The sequence below is a fragment of the Pteropus alecto genome, unplaced genomic scaffold (genome assembly GCF_000325575.1).
Source record: "Pteropus alecto unplaced genomic scaffold, ASM32557v1 scaffold339, whole genome shotgun sequence".
Taxonomy (NCBI): domain Eukaryota; kingdom Metazoa; phylum Chordata; class Mammalia; order Chiroptera; family Pteropodidae; genus Pteropus; species Pteropus alecto.
Genome location: NW_006442509.1, coordinates 1,235,248 through 1,255,754, shown reverse-complemented (window position 1 = coordinate 1,255,754; position 20,507 = coordinate 1,235,248). Strand labels below are relative to the sequence as shown.

Below are 20,507 nucleotides of genomic sequence, written 5' to 3'. Positions count from 1 at the left end.
GGGGGCTGGAGTAGGCCGGGGGTGGAACTGGGCATCGACACACCAGCCGCCTGATGCTGGACAGCTGGGCGCCCCGCTTCAGCTTCCATGTGACAGGTGGAGCCCTAAAGCCACGTTCTGGGCAGGAGGATGGCTTCTGGGGACGCAGTGCACACCCGATTTAGACAGACGTCTCCGCAGGTCCCAAACCAGGCCCCCTAACAATGGCCTTGGGGGCCGACGAGGCGGACACTCCTCTCCACATCCTTCAGCATCTGGCACCTACATGCGTCGCTTAATGAGGAGTTTTTAAAAGAGAAAAACCACTCGTATTTCTTTTCTACTCAACAGAAAACCTCCCGCAACAGCAGTGAACTGATTTCTGTATTTCCAATACACGTGCCTCTTTGTGCCGATCGGTCCGGAAAACCCGCCCCTGCCTTGCCTGCCTTCGGGTCTCGTCGGACGACCTCCCCGCACCTGCCCGATTCGAGGCGTGAGGGTTGGCAGAAGAGGCCGGAGCACCGCTCGTCCGCCTCGCCCGCCTGCCACACGTCCCTGTGGGCACCAGGCGCCCCTCGCTGGGAAAGGCTTTCTGGGCAAACGCGGACAGAGGGGGCCAGTCCTGTGGTCACCGCCCGAGGCCCGGTGTGCGGACGGAGCCCCCACTGCCGCAACCATCGCAACAATTTGACATCAGGCCAAGTCCTCCACGTGAGTAGAATTAGTGCTAAGGGGTTAAAGGTTACTCGAGGGCGTGTGGACACGACAGAGGTGGGAAGTTGAGAAGGGCATTAATATTATCACGTAATATTAATACGGAGCAGTTCACAGCAGCATGCAGGGAGTCAATGGCAACGCGGGGGGGGGAGGGGGAGGGGGCCAAGTGAAAACTCACATCTGGGTGCGGGATGGCGTACTGTCCCTGGATCGTGTAGGCCTGGGGAGAGAGACACTGTCAGCTGGCGGAGTGGGGCCCTCCCCGGCAGCACGGCCGTCTCCTAGGTGGGGTGTGCGTGTGAACTGGCCCCAGGCCCTGTGGTTACAGCGGCCCCTACTCACGCGCATCCCCACCTGCCCATGGTGTAGGATGGAAGAGGTATCAAGCCTCGCCGGCGCCCCCCGCTGGCCAGAGCAACTAGACACGTGAGCTAGGGAGCTGCACCCCACTTCCTCCAAGGGCTGCAAGACACAGGGACTGGCCAGGTGAGCTGGGAGGGAGGGAAACGACTCATCCCGAAGCTTCTGACCCCCGTGCCCCTCGTTTCTTAAAAGAAACGACTTACTAATGCTCTCACTCCCATTACAGAATCACTAGTTGTTAACCTTTCGAAAATTTAATCAACCATAAAAGTAAACACTTAGGAAATATTTACTCCAAAAAAACCGACACAAAAAATCTTTAAAAGGTAACCCCAAACCAGTTTTGCAAAAGCCAATTAAGTAAGAAATACAACCAAATCAGCCAGAGGACTGACGGTCGTTCAGCCTCTGAGGGTGAGGTGGCTGTTCTGACTTGGGGCAGCACGCTCGTGGCGCAGCTCCCTGAGCGGCCGGGGTGCGTCCTGAGGCCCCATTTTGGTTTCGCAGTTGCACTGGCCTTCGAGGCAGTGACTGGGCACAGCCACGTGAGTGTGGGGCCCTGCGGCCTCTCCCACCCCCCACTATTCAAACACGGACAGGCAGAGGCCCCGCCCACCCCCACCCACCTCAACAGTCCCTCAGCCAAGAGGCTTCCAGAAACTGACGGCCAGGAAACAAACCACACGGAGTCAAGGGAGAGTAAGACCGAAGACTTGCCATCAGGCCTCGGTGACGTGGAACGTGCTCACAGCCCCGGGCGTGGGGTGGCGCGGCTGTGGGGGGGGCGTGGCTGCCAGCGCCCGGCCACAGGAACCTGGGTCGCATCCTAAGTGGATACTTGACACCCACTGAGCCCACACGTGGAGTCAGTCCCTGCACATCTGGGAGGGAACCCTCAGGCCAGCCCACAAGTCACTTCTGCAGACCTCAGAGTGAGGTGCTGTCTCAGATCCTGACAACCGCAGGTTTGAGCCTGCTGAGTTTTCGTCATCGACAGCCCTGCGGGGGAGCTAGGGCCTGGCCGGCCACTGGACAGGGACCACGGGGATGTGGCTCAGTCTGCAGCAGGGCCCGTCCACTGGCGTGTCACCAGGAGGTAAATGAATCCTGTCAGATGCGGCAGGTGGCCCAGCGAGAGGAAGGGGCCACAGGAGCTGGTCCAGACCTCGCCTTCAGGTTCTGTGGAGCTGCCATCAGGCCATGCTGCACTATGTCACCAAATGTGACAGGCCCTGGGACACACGCTGCCCCCGTAGAGCCGGGCGGGTCTGTGACAGGTTGGATCCGCAGCCTGCAACCCCGCGTGTCTGAGCAGATGACAGGGGGGTGGCTTGCCCGACTCCTTAGGTTCCTGCCCCCTCCTTCGTTTGCTCGGGCCGTGTGGTCTTCAGCTCTGTGCGGCCTGTGTGCGCGCCCCCCGTCCTCTCCGGAGAGAGGCAGAGGACAGCAGTCACAGAACAGGTCTGTGGAGGCCAGACCCGCAGCGTCCGGGCCAGGCTGAGCAGCAGGAAGGGCACTGCCGGCTGAGCCGTGCCCCAGGACTCCAGGGGTGCGTGTCGCCAGCGCAGGCAGACCCCCGACGGCGGGGGCATCCTCCCAGAGGCAGGTCAGGGCAAGGCGCTCAGGCCACACACCTCTAAGGGCTGGCTTTGCAGCGGGTCCTACGTGGGTGGGGTGGGGCTGGACTCTGGAGGGGACCCCGGGCCGCATCAGGTCTCGCTCACGCCGTCGTTTCGGAGTCCGTACTGTGTGCGGCTCCTCGGCCTGGCTCTCACTCTCGTGTGGCTCTGTCCCCCCGTGGACCACCAAGACAAGCCGCAGGCTGGACCAGACTGTCCCAAGGACACAGCACTAGGTTAAGATGCCGACGGCCTGGTGACAGCCTCGGGACAGGGGCCGCGATGGCCGTGACTGAGAGGTGGGCCTCTTGCCCCTGCTCCACAGATGGGGTGATGAGCTGGTGGGGGCTTGGCCACGCAGCTTCCGGCCCCCATGTGTGTCAATGTGCCTCACCGTGTGGCGGTGCGGTTGGGACCACACAGATGCCTAAGCCGCTGTCCCACCACGACTGTGGTGGGATGAGGAGCGGAGTTCTGAACGCGGCCCGCGGTGACTGCCCACCACCTCCCCAGGGTGGCCGAGGGGGCATGGCTGCGGGTCCACTGGTCCCCGCCCCAGGGTCTCGCTTTCCGACCTGCCCCATGAGGACGTGCCCATGTCCGGGGCTATTGCCGGTGACCTATGGGTGTGAAGACCTCTGCAAGGGTCAGGGCTGTCGGGAGACTCCAGCGTGACTGGGGCTGGTAAGAACATCAGTGGGGCCTGGGCGTTGGGATGGGAAAGCCAGGGGACCCACGCAGGCCACTGGGAGCCACCGCGTCCCTCACGTGCTCCTGAAGACACGGAGACACAGCCCTTGCCCTCACCCACGGCGGGATCAGGCCTGAAGATGAGACGAGACTCCTCTGTGCAGAAGAGGAAACGCGGGAGTCTGCCGTGGGCCTCTTCCCGCCCCGCCCCCCATCTTAATGTCGCCGTCCTGGCCTGTCCCCTCGGCCCCGGCCCCTGGCAAGTCTCCGTCTTGACTCTCCCTTGAACAGACACACAACACGCCGACTGGACGCAGAGCTCCTCCAGGCACCCCTGCCAGGCGTTCCCAAGTCCAGCTACCTGGCCGAGCGACCCTGGACAGGGCGGGGCAAGCCGAGCTGCGGGGACACCCCGGGCCCGGTGCCGCTGGTGAGGAGACGGGGCATGGCTCCCTCTGCTCAGCTCCCTCTAGGCCCTACCAAGTGAACCGCCACTTCAGCTGAAGCTTCTCGGCCGCCCTGCCTCCCAGGCCCTTCCTAGTCCGGGGGGGGCGCAGAGGCTCCAGCCCCAACGACGGGCGTGGGCGGTAGACGCCCAGCCTGCTGGGCCCGGGAGGGCTGTCGCCCAGAGGGGCACCCTTTCCCTCCTGGGGGCACGACGAGCCAGCTGTCCGTGCCCCGGGGACTCGCCCATGGGACGCTGGGAGCACGTGCTTCGGGGGAAGACGGGGCCCATGCCCCTCTGGACTGCACCCCACCACGAGCAGGAAGCCGCCTGGAAGGCTCCCGCCCTCCGCTGCCGCCTCCTGAACACAGCGCACTGGACACCAGTGGGCGCGGCCCAGGCAGGACCAGGTCCCCGCACCACGTCAGGGAGATGGCCGCTGGGGCCGGGCCACACTGGACGTCGCCTCAGCCGGCTCCGTCCGCCAGACGCCACCCGCTCGGCCCCTGCCCGGGGCCCGCGCCCACCCGCGTGTGCCCGGTGCCGGGAAGTGCCAGGAGAGCTCTGCGTCCAGCGCGGGGCCGGGAGACGTGCACGTGAGAAGGGAGAAAACCTGAGTGCACTAACGGGCAGCGGCGGGGGCTGCAGTAAAAGGCTGAGGTTGGCAGTGGAGGCCGCGAGCGGGTCGGCTCTTACCTGACCACCTGCAAAAATGACAGGGGTGGAGGCGGGCTTTGGGCGGTAGGGAATGGTGGCACCTTTCGGTGGGGACTAGGAAAAGGGACAGGAGAGGGAGAGAGAACGTTAGATAGCCTCGCAGCAGTCCTGAGGGTGGGGAGACCTCCTTCCCGAGCCCACCCCCACTGCGCCCACCTGCCCAGTCCCCTAGGCCAGCGGTGCTGGGGTCGGCCCAGGACGGAAGGGCCGCCTGCCCAGGGCCACGCCCTCAGCACCTGTGCTCTCCAGGGTTTTTTTTTAACCCCTGCCCCAGACTGCCCGCACAGGTGTGGGTCACACCAGCAGGACAGAGTAAGAGAGGGCGGGGCCCCGTCTTCATCTGCGGGACCCCACATGCTATGTGGACAGACGGACGGCCGCCTCCAGGCTGGGCGCTGTCACTCCACTCCTGTCAGTGGGTGGTCCTGAGAGAAAACTCTAGAATCGTCCAGAAAAGCCTCTGTGCAGCCCCGCTGTGCACACTTCAGGCCCAGTGCCCAGAGGCTTTGCTTGACCTCCAGTGACGTCCAGCAGATGTCACCACAGCAAAGGTAGAAACATCTGATTTTACTATTCGAAAAAGGAGCCATTTTCTAAAAAGCTTAGAATCCAAATAAGCCAGTCACGGTGAGGTTTGCTGCAATTTCCTTTGATTCTTCTGCGTTCAAACGTGTAGGGTTCTTGTCTTCCGGTGAGTAACATTCTCAAGGGCTGGATTCTGATAAAGTCAACCTGACTCCTTGGCCAGAGGCCACCAGGCCCTTCTTGTCCCCCGGAGCAGGTCAGCCTGTGGGTCCTTCCCAGCTGCGGAGGCCACAGGCCAGGCCCCGCAAGTGAGTCTGGGAGTTCAGGAGGCCACAGCCCATTCAGGCCCAGCAGACACCCTGGCCAGGCGGGTGTGACCTCAGAGTGCCCCCACCCAAGACACACATGGCCATATGGGGACAGCAGAGCAGGCAGCAGCTTCCACTCCACAGCCCAGCCCACACCATGCAACCTTGAGCAGACCGTGCGACCTTGGCTGTGCGGCGTGACCTTGCCGTAAAGCAGGGGGCTGCAGGAGGGCCTGTGAGCTGACGCCGACTGGCGTCTGGGGTTCAGTGTGTCTGCGGTTACGACCGAACGCCTCCGGAAGCAGCTCCGTGGACTCAGCAGATGCAGGGCTCACCGCGGAAGAGCCGCGCCTCGCCCGAGAGTGAACAAGTCACTGTTTTCACTGTGTCAAGCACAGAACTCGGCCCGGCTGCTGCCCGCCCCCCACCCCGCGCAGTGCGCTCCTCAGCCCCAGCCTGTCGCCCGGCTCCGCAGTGCCCTGACTGCACCGATGGCAGTGTCTGCCATCCTGGCGCCGTGCGCTCTGTCGGGCGTCTTGCCAACTCTGGCCTGTGATCCCCGAACTCTTGGCCTCCTCCGACGAAGGAGGGGCCCCCTGAGCAGAGGGGGCCCCTGCTCCCCACGGGCCCCGGTTCGGCCGCGCTCGGCAGCCCTCTGGTGGCGCTTGCAGGGGTCGAGGCCCACGCTGTGGCACTCCGCCCACCGGCCCGGTCACTCTTCATGTGGCAACGCACGACTCTTCCTCCCAGGCAGGACGCTGCTCCAAGACCTTCGTGACACTAGCGAGATGCAGCGTCACTGCAGCCCCATGCTCATCACTCACGTCTGCCACGTGTACTCAGTGCTTATCGTCCAAGTTAGCCTCTGGCCATCATGAAGGACATGGGACAGCTGCCGCCATGACCTGGGCGCACCAGCGCCCCACAGCCAACGGGGTCAAACCCGCTTCTGGAGGCCGTCTGACCAACAGCGTGGCACAGGCGGTGCCACACGGGAAGAGTCCCGAGGAGGCCATGCGCTCTGCTCTGACGCTTGACCGCAGACGTGGGAGGCTGTGCCTCTCCTGGGGCTGCCATAATCAATAGACGGCCATCTACCAGCACGCGAGTCCCGTGTCTGTCGCCATCTGCCACACGGCCCTTCCGGGGTCCCGGGAGCCGGCGGCTGAAGGGAACGTGGGCCAGCACCGATGTTACCACGACCAGAGGTTGGGGACACTTCAGAACAATGACATTAAACAATATTTTTGACTTCACAAAATATTGGGCTTCAGGTAATTAAAAAACATACAAAACTTTTTAAGGAGTGGACATGGGTTTCAGCACCAAACTGAGAACAGAGGGCCGAACCCGGCCCAGGAGGCTGGCGCTGCCGCTCGGGCAGACCGGGCTGGGCCGGGCGGCTGGGACCAGCACAGCTGCTGGCCCTCGCTTGTGGCAGGGCTCCCTCATCGTAGCTAAAAGAGACACTGAAACCTCCACAGCTTTGTGGTCTGGCTGCGTTCTGGGGACTTGTTAAAATTTAAATCTCAGGGATTTTTCCTTCCGAAAGTGTCAGGAGGGGCTGCATCTGGCTCTGCTGCACCTCCGCTGCCCGCTTTGGCTCTGAGCGCTTTGTTCATTTCTGTCTTTACAGCTCGGGCATTTGCGTGCGCTTTCCCTGAACGCTGCCCTTTGCACTGCGCTGGGGCGCTGGGGCCTGTGGGCTCTGCCCCCCCACCCCCATCCCCCTGCACGCGGACCCTCCCCAGAGCAGACTTGTGCCGCTGCTGAGACCCCTCTCACCCCAGTTCCAGGAAGGAAGGGAGGGGCCCACACCCCACACCCCCAGGGCTCACCAGCCCTGCCTCCCCCCCTCTTCCCCCCCGTGGTGCCGCCTGGCGCCCGCATCAGGAACCTGGGCCAGACTCCTGATGCCCAACCCTCACAGCCCTGACCTCATGAGTCCTCAGGGGCCGAGGCGCCAAAGCCACCACCACCGCCTCTGCCGAGAAGCCACAGCCAGCACGGTGAGGGCGGGCCGGCCACAGGCGCAGGCGCAGGCGCAGACACCGTACCTCCAGCATGACCACACAGATCTGCTTGACACACTGGATGATGGCGTCGGGGGTCCCCGAGATGGTCACCGCCCGCTCCGTGGAGTTGGGCAGCATGTCCCCGGCCACCTGCACCTGGGCTCCTGTGGACTGGAGAAATCGACATTGGAGGGCGGGGTGGAGGGCGGGGGCCGCATGGCGGGGTCTGCCGAGCACCAGGCACCGGGGAAAGCCCGCCCAACGCAGACCCATGGCACCCTCTCCTCAGCCCACAATCCCCTTGGGGAGCCCCGTGGGTGAGTCTGGCCCACCCTGGCCTGTGCTGCCCAGCGCAGGAGGCTTTTCAGCCAGGGACAGACATCGGCAGGGGACGAAGACAGAAAGGGAGCCACTGTTTTCAGCGACGTGAAATTCTATCTCCTCTGCGGAGTTTCAGGTCACAGAGAAGGGCGGGTTCTAGAAGGGCCTAAGCAGCCCCTTCCTGTGAAGCAGTCAAGACCTCGCTCCTAGGAGCAAGGGTTCAGGCCTTCCCTGAAGCGAGGGAGCGTGTGACTGTGAAGGCCGCACCCCGGGCCACCCCCAGCCCAGCTGGGACCACGTGTACTCTCCCAGGAAATGGGGGGCAGGTGCCCTGGCCCAGGAGGCACACGCCCCCACCACACTGCCCCCACCCAGCGGCCGGGCACTCGCCAGGCGGGTGAAGGTGCTGTTACCTCCCTGATCTCCTTGATCTTGGAGCCGCCTTTGCCGATGAGGGAGCCGCACTGGCTGGCAGGGACCACCAACCTCAGCGTCACCGGGGGCTTGCTGGTGGCGGGGCTGTTGCTCATGGAGTTGATGATGTCCTGGGGGCGGGATGCACGTGTTGGCCGACAGCACACGTCTGAATGCTGAGCGCAAGGGCCCGGCTCCGGGGGGCGGGCGGAACAGGCCTCGGGAGCCAGCGGTCAGGGCTCTGCCCACGGGAGAACAGGTGCGAACACGCACACACCCCGAAAACGTTGTGTGTACACAGCGAAAGGACACAGCACCAGGCGGGGTTGGTCACAGAGGCTGGAAGGCCAGGTCAGGCTCAGGAGGACTGGTCAGAGGGGACGGGGTGCTGCTGTGGAGGGGGCGGGGCACAGGTCAGAGGGCGCCAGCACTGAGGGCCTGACCTTTGTCCTTAAGGCCTGGTGGGGCATGGGGGGTTTGGACTGACAAGTGACATATTTTTGACAGAAAAGTTTATTCCCTAGCTTGATCATCTTCTTAGTAAAAACACTGAATGCATCTCTAAATAATTTTTGGCAATTTCAAAAAAATTAGAAACACATAAAAACCTTAAGATGTGACTCACGAAGTGGCAGACACAAACGCACACGTGTTCACGTGTGTCAGCAGGGGCCTTTACCGCTGTGTCTGCGTCCCTTTACCTGTCCACATCTAAGGGTGGGGCGGCCGCTCCAGAGAGGGCTGAGGACCCACCCCTCAGGGAGGCGAGCAGGCCCAGGAGGAGGGGGGCGCTGGCCCGTGACCAGGTGGACCAGCGTGGGAAAGCCCTGGGAGACAGGGGTGAGAGGAGCTGGTGGGCAGGGCCGTGACCTTGCCCAGGCGCAGGGAAGAGGGGGCATCTCACCTCCTCAAACTTATAGGCGATCATGGCAAAGGCCTTGAAGATGGCGTCGGTGGGGCCCGTGATGGTCACGATCCTTTCCGGGCAGTTCCCCTCTGAGATGTTGATCCTGGCACCACTCTAGAGGGGCGGGGAACAAAGCCTGGACGCTGGAGCAAAGTTGCGCCCGACAGCGGACGTGGGCTTGCGGGGGACACCTGGTGGGCCGACCTTGACGCTAACTAGTGAAATTCTTCCCAGTACTGCCCTCGAGGGGGAGATCTCAGTGGGAGGAAGGACTCGGTGGTCCCACGGCAGCCGCCCAGCATGGCGGGGCCCAGCGTGTGTGGGGGCCCTCCGCGGTGCTGTGCGCCCAGGGCGACTGCACCGGGCCGCTCCCCGACATCCCCCGCACACGGGGCTCCCGGCTGGCCCGAGCACAGAGCGGTGCCGGCCCCCGCCTGCCCCGGGGCTGGGGTCCCACGAGGGCGCGCCCGCTCACCTCGTCACGCATCTTCTTCACGGTCTCTCCTTTCTGGAACAGAAATTCAGACACAGGGATGCGGGTCACCCGGGGGCCGCGCCAAGCACGCAGAGGGCTGGGTACCACCCCGGGCTGTGGAGAGCCTGCCGCACACTGTGACCCGCTAGGCGCTCAGCCCACAGAGGACGAGACCTGGGCACTCGCCCGGGGCATGTAGCTCCGAGTGGGGGGCTTGGGGACCCGCCTGGGCACCACACTGGGCCAGGGCAGCGGCTCCGCGGCGTGGAGATGGGAACGCACCCAGGCGCACGGCCGTCCCCCTGTTCAGCACGGGGAAAGCGGGCACATGGACCCTGGTGGCGGTCCCGAGGCACTGGAGAAAAGCGCCAGCCTTGAGGGGGAGGCGCCTCCACGGCACAGGAACCCCGTGGGACCCAGGGACCCCAGAGGGAGTGGGGGTGCGAGCAGTGGGTGGCACGACCCCCCGTGGGACAGGCCCCCCCTCAGAAGAGCCGTGCAGACTCACTCCCCCGCGCTGGCCGAGGGGCAGCTGCTCAGGGTGCGAGTGCGGGGACTGTGACCAGCGCTCACTGGGGGAAGGACTGGCCACCGGCGCACGGGAGACGGGGCTGCCCAGGTCGCCAGCCGGGGTGATCAGCCAGGGCCCACAGGACTACCCCGGGATCCTCACGCACGCGGCACTGCTGCCCCACACTCACCCCCAGCACCGAGACCCCGACAGAGGCGGAGGGCCCCCAGTAATTACCTTCCCGATGATGCTTCCCACTTCCTGCAGGAAAAATCACAGAAACCCGACGTCATGCAGCAGCAGGAGCCCCCGTCCGTGTGACGCGGGAGGAAGGGGGCCAGAGGCGGGCAGGAGGGGGTGTGCGGCCAGGCCGCCTGTGTGGGGGATCCCTCCGTGCCCAGCTGAGCGTGGCCAACCCAGGCCCGCCTCTGACCGACGGGCAGCCGCGCAGAGGAGCGGGCCAGCTGCCTCCCGGTGACCGGTCAGGCGGTGGCCTGCGCACGAAGGCGCGGGGAGGCCCTGCGTGAAACCGGCGGTCAGCGGGGTCCCCTCCATTTCACGGGGTAAGTGAACGTGGCACTGCTGTCACTACTGGACTTCTAGAAGGCAGAACATCCAGGAGCTAGCACACCCTCAATCTCGCCGCCACAGTTCTAAAGCCCGGAGCCCGTGACAGCGTGGACACGTGTCCCCGCCAGGCCTGCTCATCACAGCACCTCCTGCCTGATGTCACGACGGCAGGGCCAGCCTGCTCCAGTCCCAGAGAACATTTTCGATCCTTCCAAATCAAACCCATGGTCCTTATTGCAACGAAGCCCTCGGCAAGTACAATGCTTCCACTAGGCTATGGGCATGGGTATGCAGTGGGGGCTGGGGTGGCCAAAGGCAGCTGGGCACGAGGCAGTGGCCCTCCGGTGGTCAGCCAGGGTACCTCGCCTCTCGCAGGCGGGGTATGGGGCTTGCTATGGCGGCTGCTGCTGGGGCCGGGGCTGTGTGGCTGACCCTGTGGACTGCCCATGTGGTGCACACCCAGCTTCCACAGCCTGGACCAAAGGCTGCACCCAGCAGTGGGGAGGAAGGGCTGGTCGCCCTCCCTGCGTCACTGTGAGGGATGCTCTGAGTGGAAGCACGCTCCAAGCCACAGTCTTCTGGAAATCTAGGGTGGGCAGAGCCATCGGCCCAAGGCCAGAGCCAGCACACACACTGGGCTCAGGCTTCTCACGGCACACGCACAGGTGGCGGAGGAGCTAGCACAGACCCTGCGCCACTGGACTGGAATTGGGGGTGTGAATGCTGGGGTCTCAGCTATGGAGATAAATACGTAAACAAACATCACACAAATGCGGGGCACATGTGTGACCGTGCGCATGCACGTGCGCGCACACACACGCACGCACGCACGCACAGACACACGAGGCTCACGTACAGGCCCCCGGCGCTGTCTGGAGCCCACAAGAGCCCGAGTGACAAGCACCCCACGGGCCCTGATGCAAGGAGTCAGGCCTCGCTGGAGAAATGGCTGAGTCCAGGAGCGCGGCAGGGAAGGGCGCGTGGAGCCATGAGCAGCGCGTGCTGTGAGGACGCTCGGCCGCGTCACGAGGACACAGGAGCCGGCCTGGAGGGGGCCCCGCGGCCGAGTCGGGGACTACGCGAGTGTCAGCATGAGCGGTGACATGATGGGGAGCCAGACGGCTAGAAGAGCGCGGATGTCCTGAGAGCTGATGACAAAGGGGACATTTACACGGCGTCTGGCACCCCAGTAACGGCTGCCTACCGATGAGGGGGGAGAAGCAGCCCTGGCAGACTCCTGGCAGGTGCCCCGACCAGCAGGTGGGTCACCAGACACCTGCAGTCTGGGCCAGCTGGAGCAAAGCTCCTATGACCTTCCTGCCAACAGCGAGGAGACAGAAAAAGCCAATGCAAGGGACATTCTACAAAGGAACTGGACGGAAACTTCTGACGGTGAAGGCAAAGGACGACCGGGCAGGCCCTCTGGGGAGAAGGGAACGGAAGGCACGTCGAGGACGTGGAGCGCCCCGTGAGGAAGGGCAGTGTGGGGTGCCCGGGGACCGAGGGTGGGGCCGAGGTCGGGTGGCGAGAGCGGGCCAGGGCCAGCGTCCTGACCGGACGGGTGCAGGCGGCGAGGGAAGAGAGAGCCCGCGCGGGCGGGGAGCACACCGGGGTACTCGGCAGCAGGCCGCGGCGTGGCGACGGGTCTCCAAGGCTCCGGGAGATGCGCGCTTTGGGCTGGGCTGCACCTGCTCTGTAAGCCTGAGGCTGCTCAGAATTTTCAAAAGCGGATACAAAACAAAGGCCCCGGCGTGGGTGTGCCCTCCCTTCCTCCCAGCCGGTGTGACGCCTTCGGAGGAGGGTGACGAAGGCAGGGCTTGTGCTTCTGTACCTTTCCATGCATCAGCAGGCGGATTGTCAGGGTCACGTTCAGCCCACCTTCTGAGACCTTGGACTCCATCTTTCTCCCAAAATGCAGCTGGGGGTAGTGGCTTAAGGTGCCAAGGGTGCCGTGAGGAAGGACAGATGGGGCCCAGATGGTGTCACCTGGAAAGAGAAGGCACAGCTGCTGCTGACTGAGAACGTTAAGGGCTAACACACTGGGGGTGTCCTGGCCTCTGGGGGAGCAGAGGCTGCTGGAGAGGCAGAGGTGCAGGGACAGGCTTCCCAGGTGCCTGGGAGTGGCCTGCTGGCCCGGGGTGCACGCAGTAGGGTGGGCCTCGGGGTGGGCTGTGTGATCCGGGCCCAGCAGCCCTCTGGCCTCCGTTTCCACCTCTGTAACCAGAGAAACAGGAGCAGCGCTCACCACGTGGAGGGAGCAGGGCTACCTAGAGACCCCTGGGGCCCCGTGTGCGTACGGGACGAGCCCACGCGACGAGCCCACGCTATGGGGGGGCTGCCTGAGCCTGTCCCCTCCCGCCGGACTCGCACCGTCCAGGCTCCGGCGATCCTCAGCTCTCGGGCGGAGCCAGTCTCTCGACTAAACTGCCACACGCCGGGCGTCCCCTCCACGCGTCTCAGAGGACACTTCACAGCCCGCGTCGCCGTCCGAGGTGCACTTTCTGGGGACGGTCGGTCCAGCGTCTAGCCCACCAGGTGAATGAAGGCCCTGCTTCTTGCGTCGGGAGGTCAGGGAGCCCAAGGATGGGAGGGGAGGGCGCACTGCGGCCACGCGCTGGGGGTGCAGGCCCACGGACCTTGGCCTGACCAGTCCGAGCCCCCCACTCAGGTGTGCACGGGAGTCCTGGCCGAAGCCCCTTCTCGTGGAGGGCCCAGGTCCTCCGAGGGCCGGGTCACCCCACCTCAGTGTACTGAGCAGCCTCACAAGACAGGCACCACTGCGGAGCAGCAGCAAGGCCAGGCGAGGGCTGTGGTGAGCGCGAAGGAGGGGCCCTCAGGGACACGGAGCTGTCTAGGGGGCAGCAGACCCCAACTCTGGGCCTGACTGTGCGTCCCAGGGGTCCTGGGGGAGCGGGGTGTTTGGGTGGCTGTTCTGGGTGTGTGGGCAGACAGCCTCTCGGTCCTCTCCCTGCAGTGCACGCAGGGGGGACTGGAGTCAGCTGGCTGGGTGCAGGGACGTGCGGGGCGCAGGCTGTGTGTGCACGAGGATGCTGCAGGGTGTGTGGGTTTGGGGCACATGGGTGCAGGGACACGCAGGGTCGTGGGGTCGCAGGGAACAGAAGGGAGGGGGAACGAGGGCATGAGCGGGCCCCTCAGGGTCTGTGTTGGGCAGAAAGAGATAGAAAGCCTGGCTGGGGGAAGAGTCCAGGTGACCCGTGGCGCAGGTCTGGGCCCAGAGTTCCACGACAGGCCTCCAGGAGCCACCACCTACCCAGGTGCATACCTGGGCACGTGCGGAGCTGCTGGGACCACGAGGGACGAGACCTTGGAAGCCCTGAGCGGAACCGTGGGCCGGCTCGGTGCGAGATCCTCACACACCACCTCACACTCAGTCCCCTCAGCAGTGACAATGCACACCGCCTGCGTGGCCGCCTCAGCCCCTCAGGAACCAAAAAGTCCCGTGAAGGCTGCGTGCGCCCCCGCGCACCCGCGGGCCATCGGCGAACTGGCCGTGATGCAATCTGCAAAGACGATCCGTCCGCACACAGGACACACTACCGGTGAAAAAGCAGCTGTTCCTTTCACCTTAAAAGTTTTCTAGGGGACAAAAATTGTTTTTTCTTCATCAAAATATTGCTGCTGAAAATATGCTAAAAGGAAAACAAAAAGCATAGAATCAGAGCTTATCCTGTCACCTATGTGACATGTAGGGGACACCTGCAAAGGACAGTCACAGGTAGGTGACAGGCATGGGCAAAATGACGGCTACACGTTTTAAAAAGCTTTTACAGGTAACTTCGACGCACTCAAACTATTGCTTCTAATTATTCATAATAGAACGACACACTCGAACGACGGGGATTTTAACGCGAAGGTATAACGCACAGCAAAGGGAAGCCGAAGGATCACCTCACGCACGGACGCCCCCCTCACCGCCTAGTGCGGCGGACACCGGCCGCACGTGGCCGCTCACACTGAAAGCGAAGAGATCCGCTAGCCACGCGTCAGCCTTGAGCAAACAGCCTACCGTGGCTGCTGGCGGCACGTGCAGGAGCGCAGAGAGCTCTGTCACCCAGAGGCCTCTGGTGCGCAGCGCAGTGCGTGTGACCACCCTGGCAGGTTGGGCTGAGAGTCGGGCCCTTGGGAGGAAGGACAGGATGGAGGCAGGTGCTGTAGCCCCAGTGACCGGTGCAGACCGGATGGCACAGCCCCTTCCTATGGAGACGGAGACAGGACAGGAGGTAAAGATGGGACACAAGACGGAGACGGGATGAGAGATGGGACAGGAGACGGGACGGGAGACGGGACGAGAGATGGGACGGGAGACGGAGACGGAGACGGAGACGAGCCGCCCCAGCACGCAGGGCTGACTCCAGGCTCTCAGCGCTGCTGAGCAGGAGCACGTGGTGACCAGGCGGGGGCGCCACCTCCTTCTTAATTGGAACGGTCTCCTCCTGCGTCTGGGGACAGCAGGGCCCTGCAGCAGTCTGTTATGTAAACGTTGCCAACCCACAGTAGAAAAAGTGGGTCAGCGAGTGCCGGGGGTGCTGCGGGCTCCAGGCTGTCGCCCGCCATCAGTCACACGGGCCAGCGAGCAGCTGCAGAGGCCAGCACCTTGCTTCCTCACACAGCTGAGCGTGAGCATCCCAGTGCCCTCCGCGGGAGGGTGGGGACAAGGAGCAGTCCTGGGTAGTGGTTAAGGTCACCTGTGACTCAGTACCCTGAAGAACCCACCTATGCCAGCCTGTGAGCGGTACGGGGCAAGTGGCTCCCCCAAGACCGAGGGCCTCTCGGCAGGTGCGGGGTCATCCTCTGACTGTCCAGCCAGGCCTTGGGACAGTGGTTCATCACAGGCAACTCAAGGGTGCCGGTCCTCGCTCCCACCTTGCCACCCAGGGGCCGGTGCTGCCCGGGATGCACAGGAGCACGGGGCAGGCGGTGCGGAGGCACGCGGGGCAGCAGTAGCAGGACTCCTGTGGTCAGCCACCCACAAAAAGCCAGAGGGACGTTCCAGAACTGGGCAGATCTGCCTCTCCAGCAAGGACCCTTTCTCTAGTGCTGGGGCCTTGATATATTTTAAATTCAGTCACGGGGCGGAGAGAGGCAGGCCTGGTCCCTCTACAGAGCCTGGGAGGGGACCTCTCCTTGCCCAGCCAGCCTGTGGCTTAAACGTCGCTCCATGCTGACACCACCCACAGATGTGCCTCAGCCCTGGACACGTCCTGCACCCAGCTGTCCCGCCACCCTGGTCTCTAACAGACACACACACTCCACATGTGATTGACACAACTCTCGGCCCAGCCCAGACTCCTGCGCTGTCCCTGTCTGACTCAGCGTCCCTGCCGCCCAGATGCTCAGGTCCACGCCCGGCGGGGGGCCGCGGAGCAGCAGCGCCCCTCTCTGCCCGTCCCAGTCATCCCTGACGCGTCGTCTTCTTCCAGCTTCTTAAGGAAGAAGCGATGACATCAATTTAAAACCTTATTTCTTGTCCAATATAGGTGTTTAGCTCTATAAATTTCTATACACAGCTTTAAGCTGCATCCCACAAATTTGATATTTTGGTTTTTTTTAACTCATTTTAAAGTACTTTTGGATTTCCCTTTTGATTCGTGGGATATTTTGAAGCGTATTATTGAGTTTTCATATCTTTGGAGATTTTCACATCTTTCTTTTGTTGATCTCTAATTTAATCCCATTATGGTCAGAGAACATATTTTGTGCGCGAGATAGTTTAAACTGAGGGAGACGTGCTCACGGACCGGAAAGTGTCCCATCTTGGTGACCGTGCACTGTGTTGAGTGGAACGCCCTACAAAGGGCAGTTAGAGCAAGCTGGATGGCGAGGCCGTGCACGTCTGCCATGGTCCTAGGGTTTTCTGCCGGCTGATTCTATCCAGCACTGAGGGGGCTGTTGAAACCCCTAGCAGAGCTGCGGACCTGTCTGCTTCTCCTGCACGTCTGCGTGTTTTGCTGCGTGTATCTGGAAGCTCCGTGAGGCCCGGGGCGGCCCCTTCCTCGCTGAGAAAGAGCCCCCTGCCTCTGGCCATGCTCTCGGCTCTGACGCGCGCTCCGCGGCTCATGCAGCTGCCCCAGCGTTCTTTTGGTTGGTGTTAGCATGCTGGTATCTTCCTGCATCTTTTATTTCTAAATTATTTGTGTCTGTGTCTTTAAGGTGGGTTTTTTTGTAGGCAGCGTACAGTGGGACCTGCTTTTGTCTTATTTGACAACCTCTGTCTTGTAAGTGGCTGTCTAGATCAGTCACAGTGTTTGCTGACATGGCTGGGTTTAAATCTATCATTCCGTTTGTTCTCTACATTTACCACTCGTTCTTTGTTTCCCCGTTTCTACTGTCCCATCTCTGCCGTCTTCTGGATTAATCACATGCATTTCCTGACGTTGCTTTGCCTCCTTTCCCCCCTTATTAGTTACAGTCCCTGGTTTCATTATCATGGTGGTTGCTTTCGGGTTACACTTACAGGCGTGCGATGTCCAGCGGTCTCTGCCACTCCGCCTAGAACACAGACCCTCCCAGCAGTCGGCTCCCACCTCTGCTCTCGGCCTGCGCTATCACGGTCACACGTGTAAGTCCCTCGTGTTACATCACTACTTGTAATTTAGACAGTCGATTGCCTTTGAAAGTGGGGCTCCCCAACCCCCAGGCCGCAGACCAGGACCGGTTCGGTCCTCAGCCTGTTGGGCACCAGGCCGCACAGCAGGAGGTGAGCGGTGGCCGAGGGCGCGAAGCCCCGTCTGTGTCTGCAGCCGCTCCCCAGTGCCGGCATCACCGCCTCAGCTCCGCCGCAGATCATCGGGCATCGGATTCTTATGGGAGCACCAGTCCCTGGTGCCAGAAAGGCTGGGGACGCTGCTCTAAAGGGATGCATCACTGGAAAGTGTCTCACCCTCCCCGTTCGCGTAGACTCTGAAGTCCGCCCGCGACCGCTTGTCACCCAGGGCCCCCGTGTGCCCGTGGCGGCGCGAGCTGGTGGGCGGTGAGTCCTCTCGGTGTCTGCCCGTCCGCAGAGCCTTCCCTTCGCCTTCGGTTTTGAAGGCTGTTTCACGGGGCAGAAGTTCCAGGTCAAGGGTTTTTCTTTCAGTCCCGGAGAAATGCCATCCTCGCCGTCACTCACTTGGATTCCAAAGAGCAGTCCCTGCAGTCACCCCGCTCTGCTCTCGGGAATGTGTCTTTGTCCCCAGCATATTTTAAGGTTTTTCTCTTCATCACTGGCTTTGAGCAATTTAATCCCACACGTGTGGAGCCCCCTGAGATGGGCCCGCGGCGCCAGGCGCCCAGATGCCACGCCGTCTGTGCCCTGCTGGAGTCGCTCACGTGTCTGTGCTCGGGCTTCTGTGAGCTCGGATCTGTGGCCGTAGAGTTAGCAGGTTTTGTCACCCGCTCACCTTCAAGGCGGGCTGCGTGCGCCTGTGCCTCAGCGTGCTGGGGCTCTGTCCGTCTCCTCCTGCTTTTGTCTCTGTCCCGTGTCGCTGGTTCCGTCTGTCCTAAGTCACTAACCTTCGCTCTGTGATGCTGATCTGCGGTTTGTCCCCTCCAGGAATCGATCTGGGTCCTTTTTCTCTCCTCTTTGTCTCTATTTGTTTCCGGTTACGATAATGATGTCAACACCCACATCCCTCAATTGTACAACTGGGGTCATTTTTGAGGGTAGGTCAAGAAGTGAACCCCGAACCGGGAGAGCGCAGGCCCCTGGTGACTGGGGGCCCAGAGTAGGCCCACAGCAGCCCCTGGCTCAGCCCGCCCCCCCGGGCCGGCCCAGCAGCATCCACGAGCTGGGAATGCGGGAGGCCTCTTCTGGCCTGCTGCCCCTTCCGAGCCCGGGGCTGGCGCGGGACTGGGCTGCGGTGCCACCGACGGGCCCTGCCCAATTCAGTGTGAGCCACAGTGAGATCGGCCGAATCTGAAACCCCCTGGTTTCCAGGTGGGTGACAGCAGCCCATTTAAACCCCTTCTCCCGGCCACTGTGTAGAGAGACACTCGTGACCTCGCTCTGCTGCTGGAGGGCCAGGCCCAGCACGAAGGGCAGGTGAGGGGGCGGCTGGGCTGCAGGCATGGGGGCTGGAGACAGGAGCCCCTGAGCGGGCTCTGTCCTCACATCTCCTGCTCCCAGGGAGGACGCCCGGGGACATGGCCACATCTCCTGTCTCACAGCGACTGGGGGAGGGACTGTCCAAAGTCAGGGCGGGAACTTAAGGGTTGTGGGTGACGGGCTCTGGGAGGAGCCGGCAGCCTCCCCACACCTCACACTGCCCTGCAAGGACCAGACTGCCTGCCCCTGGCTCTTCTGAACCGTCTGCGGCTGGAGAGCCTCGAAGTAGACACACGGGACGCTGGGCGCCCAGAAGCCGTGCTCCCGTGGCGCAAGGTCTTTGCAAGCGAGGCATCCGGAGGAAGTGGGGAGGAAAGTCCTCACAGGGTCTAAAGCTGCCCTGGCTTTTTGTGACTTCATGGTTCATCTCCAGTCACAGGAGACACAGCGCAGAGGGCACTGGCATCCAGCAGCTCGCGGCAGGCTGCCCGCAGCCCCTCCGAGCTTTCCTGCCCACACCCTGGTGCCCTCACCCCCCACCGCCGTCTCCAGAGGAGAGGCCGACCCAGGCAGGCACATCAGGAAGCAATTGTGGCAGGGCGACGTGACGCGCCGACCTTATCACCGCACGCATAGGTTCTGTCCACGAGTGTAAAATACATTTGTTCAAATTCCACTTAACACTCACGAGGTATGAAGGAGTCAGCTTCACGGGCGGTTCTGTCCGCGTGGCTGAGCCTGCACTGAGGAGGCCGGCCCCAGGGTACATGTGAGCCAGACACCAGGCACCGCAAAGCAAGATGCTGCCCCGAGCAGGCGTTCGTAAGGGGAAGACCTGCGAGAATGCCTGTGAGCAGTCGAGTCCGGGAAAGGCGGCCTGCGCCACCTTGAACCCCAGGGCCCACCTGGCCATCCTGTGGTGACAGCAGGGAGGGCTGGACACTAGTCACCTGGATGGGGTGTGCTGCCCCTTAGAGCTGTACAGGAGACCTGGGGGCCTTGGAAGCAGCAGCATGAGGTTGTCCAGGAAGGCGTGGCGGAGCGGACATGTTTCTCATGACGGAACACCGCTCGGCCATCAACGACAACCCGCCATCGATGCGCTCCACAACCAGGAGGACGCTCAGAAGGGCCGAGCGGGAACGGCCGGCCCCAGGGTGACACACCGTCGGCTCCGCTTACGTAGCAGTCTCGAACCGACGCAGTGACAGAGGCGGAGAACAGACAGGGGCTGAGGAGGGGTGGGGACAGGAGGGAAATGCTTGTGGCTATGAGAGGGCAGTGGGCAGTGTGGGGCCCTCGTGCGGAGGCGACGTTCTGCGTCTCGCTCAAGTCAGTGTCAACGTCCGGGTTACGATGCGCCCACTGTTGTGTTCTACACACTATCAATGAGGAAACCGAAGCGTGTGGCATCTATTATTTCTTACGACGGCATATGATTCTCCCGTTACCTAAAAATGCTAAGTTTAATTTTAAAAACGCAGCTGCTAGGAGATTAGGGGAGCCAAATGCTTCCTCTAATAATTCAAACAAAATAACCACCTGGACAGTGCACGAGACGTCGAACTCATAAGGAAGATGAAAGTGGGGAGCAGGAGTCACCAGCTCCTTCGGAGGAAAAGCACCGTGACCAAGTTCCTGGCCTGGGTGCAGCGTTGGGGGGCCTGGCCCCTTCCTTCACCCACCCACCTGCCGCACGCACACCCTCATCCACCGCACCTGTTCAGGCACTCGGTCGCCCATGCACACGGCACCCACTCGCACACACTCACCCATCCGCACAGGCCGCCCCCGCACGTGCACGCACTGCGCACTCTCCCCCACAGGGCTCTCCCCGGCACCCGCGTCAGCCTCTGCTGGCGCCGGCCATGTGGGGCTGCGGCA

General features: G+C 62.7%; 1 protein-coding gene across 7 annotated transcripts in view; it reads right to left on the bottom strand.

Annotated features, from left to right (window-relative positions):
* Positions 1 to 20,507, bottom strand: part of PCBP3 (poly(rC) binding protein 3) — a 59,145-nt gene that overhangs the window by 17,657 nt on the left and 20,981 nt on the right. For 2 of the 7 annotated variants that reach the window (XM_025040319.1, XM_025040320.1), the window contains exons 2-9: positions 12,411 to 12,565; positions 10,247 to 10,270; positions 9,499 to 9,531; positions 9,021 to 9,137; positions 8,116 to 8,247; positions 7,424 to 7,552; positions 4,444 to 4,587; positions 878 to 919 (exon numbers count right to left, since the gene is read on the bottom strand). In XM_025040319.1, the coding sequence (XP_024896087.1) occupies positions 878 to 919; positions 4,444 to 4,587; positions 7,424 to 7,552; positions 8,116 to 8,247; positions 9,021 to 9,137; positions 9,499 to 9,531; positions 10,247 to 10,270; positions 12,411 to 12,565 (776 nt within the window). Of the gene's footprint in view, positions 1 to 877; positions 920 to 4,443; positions 4,588 to 7,423; positions 7,553 to 8,115; positions 8,248 to 9,020; positions 9,138 to 9,498; positions 9,532 to 10,246; positions 10,271 to 12,410; positions 12,566 to 12,949; positions 13,853 to 20,507 lie in introns of those variants that run through there. The other 5 variants (XM_015597619.2, XM_006922560.3, XM_025040322.1 and 2 more) reach the window with 3 other exon arrangements.